General features: G+C 36.3%; 1 protein-coding gene across 1 annotated transcript; it reads left to right on the plus strand.

Annotated features, from left to right (window-relative positions):
- The first annotated feature begins 840 nt into the window (after positions 1 to 840).
- LOC122116073 (small nuclear ribonucleoprotein F-like) lies at positions 841 to 1176 on the plus strand. The gene has a single exon (XM_042689696.1). The coding sequence runs from the start codon at positions 874 to 876 to the stop codon at positions 1174 to 1176; it is 303 nt and encodes a 100-aa protein (XP_042545630.1). The 5' UTR covers positions 841 to 873.
- The last annotated feature ends 3147 nt before the right edge of the window (positions 1177 to 4323 follow it).

Raw genomic sequence — 4323 nt, forward strand, 5'->3', positions numbered from 1 at the left:
AAACCATGCCTTATTTCAATTTTTACCCATTATTTGGCATATAGTAGAGGTCCATGGACATTTATTGAGGTGAAATGAGAAGATAGGAAAATAAAATATGGTTTGGAAGGAAAGATTTTCCTTAGTGGATATATATTACCTAGCAATGCAAGGCTCTTTAAAAAAACACATACAGCAACAATCAATAATATAATCCAATGCATTTCGGTTAGTACAGAAAGATGAAAACAGAATCCAGGTAGGATTGACTTATTGGTGCCTGATAAATGGTTATAAAGAGGACAAATGAAGAAAGCTATGGAAAATAATGGATTGGAATTGACTCAATTGGAAAGCTATTGTGGAGTATTATCAGTACAGGCCAGAGAGAGTGCCACAAATTAAAGTCTGTATAGTCTGAAGCCCATTCATTTTACTATTTGTTTCCTGTTTAACACTTTTTCACAATGTGCTAGTAAGTACATGAGTTACAGTCAGACATGCACATACACACACACGAACACATATGCCATGTACATATTCCCTGCTTTGGATATTCTTCTTCTATTGTTTTTTTTCATGTTCCTCACACTAGAAAAGATAAAAGCTTTTGGACCCTAGTTTCATTGTCTGTAAAATACATTCAGATATCTCTTCTGTGATGTTAGATTGAACTCAGTGCCTTGTATGCATTAGATAAGACCTCCACCAGTGAGCCACACCCCAATTTCAGATTCTATAAAATCACTTTTATTCTAAAATATCAAGAATATTTTCCCTGCAAAACCTAACCATTCAGAAAGGTGAAAGGTGACAAGGTGCTTTGGCGGCTATTTCTCTCTTGGCTCGCAAGTTCGAGCTCACAGCTGCGGCTCCAGCCAGGAGGGACAGGCCATGGCGTGGGGATCGGCGGGGAGCCTGTGGTATCCGCCCGTATTCGCGATGAGTTTACCTCTCAATCCCAAACCTTTCCTCAATGGACTAACAGGAAAGCCAGTGATGGTGAAACTTAAGTGGGGGATGGAATACAAAGGCTACTTGGTATCTGTAGATGGCTATATGAATATGCAGCTGGCAAATACAGCAGAATACATAGATGGGGCATTGTCTGGACAGCTGGGTGAAATTTTAATAAGATCTAACAGTGTCCTTTATATCAGAGCTGTTGAAGAAGAAGATGGGGAAAGGAGAGAATAGCCACTTGGGGGATCTTATATATATATATATATATATATATATATATATATGCATATATATATATATATTTCTAGACAATATTTTTATTCCAATCAGTCTTGTGACAACAGGTATTGAAAAAAAGATGGGAAGTGAAAGAGTGGCGCCTTTTTGTGGGGGATTTATATATATATATTTCTAGACAATTAAAATTTGTCAATCTAAAGCCAGGCGCTGGTGACTCACGCCTGTAATTCTAGCTACTCAGGACGCTGAGATCTGAGGATTGTGGTTCAAAGCTAGCCCGGGCAGGAAAGTCTGTGAGACTCTTACCTCCAATAAACCACCAGAAAACCGGAAGTGGCACTGTAGCTCAAGTGGTAGAGCACTCGCCTTGAACTGAAGAGCTCAGAAACAGCTCACAGGCCCAGAGTTCAAGCCCCATGACCGACAAAAAAAAATTTGTCAGTCAGAAAAAAAAAAAAAAACACCCTAACCATTCATTGTAGGTAGAAGTGGAAATGCTCCTGGCTATTCCATACCTGTGTGTCATTATATAATTTAAACCACATTTTCTCTTGTCATCATCTAACTTTTCATTAATAATTTTTATGCTGTCTCAAAGTTGTGATAGGGAATTAATTGCAATAATATAGTAGTCCTTTAGTATCTCTATGTATTCCATTATTCTCCTGAGTCAATTAGTCTTAAGGCTGGTGTCATATTCTGACTTGACACTGCGAACATGGAAGCTTTGGGCTTGAGTCTCAGTTCTTATTTTATAAAAGCATTGTCAGAGTGAAATAAGGTAATTCACATAATACCTGAAAAACTCCATTATCTAAGAAATGTGAAATAAGAATATTGTTTGTGAGGCTCTCTGACAAACATGGTACAAGGGTGAAACTTATTACAACCATCTGAGATGGTTTCTGATAGAGAATCTCTTTAATTTAATATTAGTTTGCTTCCAGATGTACATGTTTTAATGATATAAACATCACAGTGTAATAAAGTAATTTAAATGTACTATTAACCCTTAGGCTTTCGCACAATCAAAATCAGCAATTATTATAATATTGTCCAGTTTCCTAAAATAGGGATTACAATTGCATTATGAAGATGATGTAAATAAACGTAGTGAAGAAGAACTCTTATCAGTCTGGCAGAATGAGCATTGTAGTCATCACCAGGATTCAAGTGGAATGCTAAGAGACTAAAACAACTAGGAAGGAAATCCTGACATGTTATTCCATGTAGAGTGCTGTTCCCACAAAGCCCATAGAAGAACTTGGGAGGCAGTTAATGAGCAAAAGAGTTTATGGTCAAAATGGTCAGAGAAACACTAAATGTAGTATGACTTCCTTGTGGTCTACATTGCACTTTATCATATAGATGCATCTATGTAATGAAGAAATATAATCAAAATCCTTTCATCCAGTGCTGGACATAGCGATTTGTGTCTATAATCACAGCTGCTCATGAGATGGATTAGAGAAAAGCATGAAATTCTAAGAATAAATGAAAGCAAAAGGACTGACAGCATGATATAAGTAATCGAGTCCTTACTTTGTTATTATGAGGCCCTAAGTCCAAACCTCAATACCACAACAAAGTTTTTTACAAGATCCTTGGAATGCACATTACTTGATTGTATCTATATTTGCCCAAGAGTAGAACACCACACCAGAAATTCTTGCTCCTTTTAAATTGTTAATGTGTGGTAAAAGACCAAAATTTCCTCATTGTTGCTAACCCCTATATTATCTGGCCTCTGGTAACCACCAACTACTTTCCAGTTCCATGAATTTAACTTTCTGAATGCAAATATGAGTGAAACCCTGTGGTACCTGTCTCTCTTGGCCTGGCTTATTTCACTTAACATAATGATTTTCAGTTTCATCCTGGCTGTCATAAATGACAGGATTCCATTCATTTTATGACTGAATAATAGTCCATTCATCAGGTGATAAAAATCACATGCTCCCAGAGCTTACTAGGTTTTTGTTAGAGCAGCCATTCTTATTAGGGAAAGGTGATATCTCAGTGTGGTTTTGGTTGCATTTTTCTAATCATTAGTGATGTTCAGCATTTTTTTCATATACCTTTTGGTCATTTGTATGGCTTCCTTTGAGTGATGGCCACCTAGGTGTATTTTCCATTTTCATTGGGTTGCTTGTTTTTGCTTATATATTTTGGATACTAATCCTTGCCAAATACATAACTCAAGTCTGCTACAATGCTTCAGTATGCAGAACATCATGTACCCATTCCTGGGGTATGTTATAAACTCAGTTGCAGACTTAAACATTGCTAATCAGAATTGAATTAGAAAGATTTGTCTAAAACATAGATTGGAAAATTAGTTTTAAAAAGGCATCTTGTTTTTATAAACAAAGCTTTACAAGATCACAATTTTCTCTGTTTGTTTGCATCCTCCTTCCTAGTAAGATTGAGTGGTTACAGTAGCTATGTGGCCCACAATCCTAGAATATTTATTACATTGTTCTTTCAAGAAGTAGTTTGTGGAATTCATTGTTTAGAATAATCAATGCTCTTGGAAGTGGCACTGTGGCTCAAGTGGTAGAGCGCTTGCCTTGAGCTGAAGAGCGCAGGGCAGTGCCCAGGCCCAGAGTTCAAGCCCCACAACTGACAAAAACAGAAACAAAAACAAAACAAATGTAGAATAATCAATCCTCTAATGAAGAGGAGAGAAAGAATTGAACCCTACCAAGCACAGGAATGAAGGAATTAGGAATATATTGAATAAGCATATTGTACAGAAATGTATTCTAAATGTGTTATACTCATATATGAAACTCTTTCTGTGATTAATATATATATATTCAAAATAATGAAAAATAGAATAATCAAGTATCTTCTCTGAATCAGAGGTTAAGTTACCCAAGTCAAAACTATTTCTTCATGAGGGAAAGAGGAAAGATAGATTTTGTACTATGACTCCGCATTCCCTGAAGTTCTAGGATGTTCTGCAGTTGAGTAAGGATATTAAAGCAGTGGGTATACCATTTATAGGAATAAGTACTGTATAAATTTATTTGAAGTGTTTTTATATTGTTCTTGGAGACGCTTAAGCAGTGGTTCAGTAAGATTAGGTAATCTAAGGTAAGTCATACAGTAAACTCTGCTTACTAAAAGAATCAGAGC

This window comes from Dipodomys spectabilis, unplaced genomic scaffold, assembly GCF_019054845.1.
Source record: "Dipodomys spectabilis isolate Male_0828 unplaced genomic scaffold, ASM1905484v1 ptg000003l, whole genome shotgun sequence".
Taxonomy (NCBI): Eukaryota; Metazoa; Chordata; class Mammalia; order Rodentia; family Heteromyidae; genus Dipodomys; species Dipodomys spectabilis.

What these genes read in the sequence shown, in the direction of transcription:
- LOC122116073 (XM_042689696.1), top strand. Translation starts at nt 874, where the DNA reads ATGGCGTGGGGATCGGCGGGGAGCCTGTGGTATCCGCCCGTATTCGCG.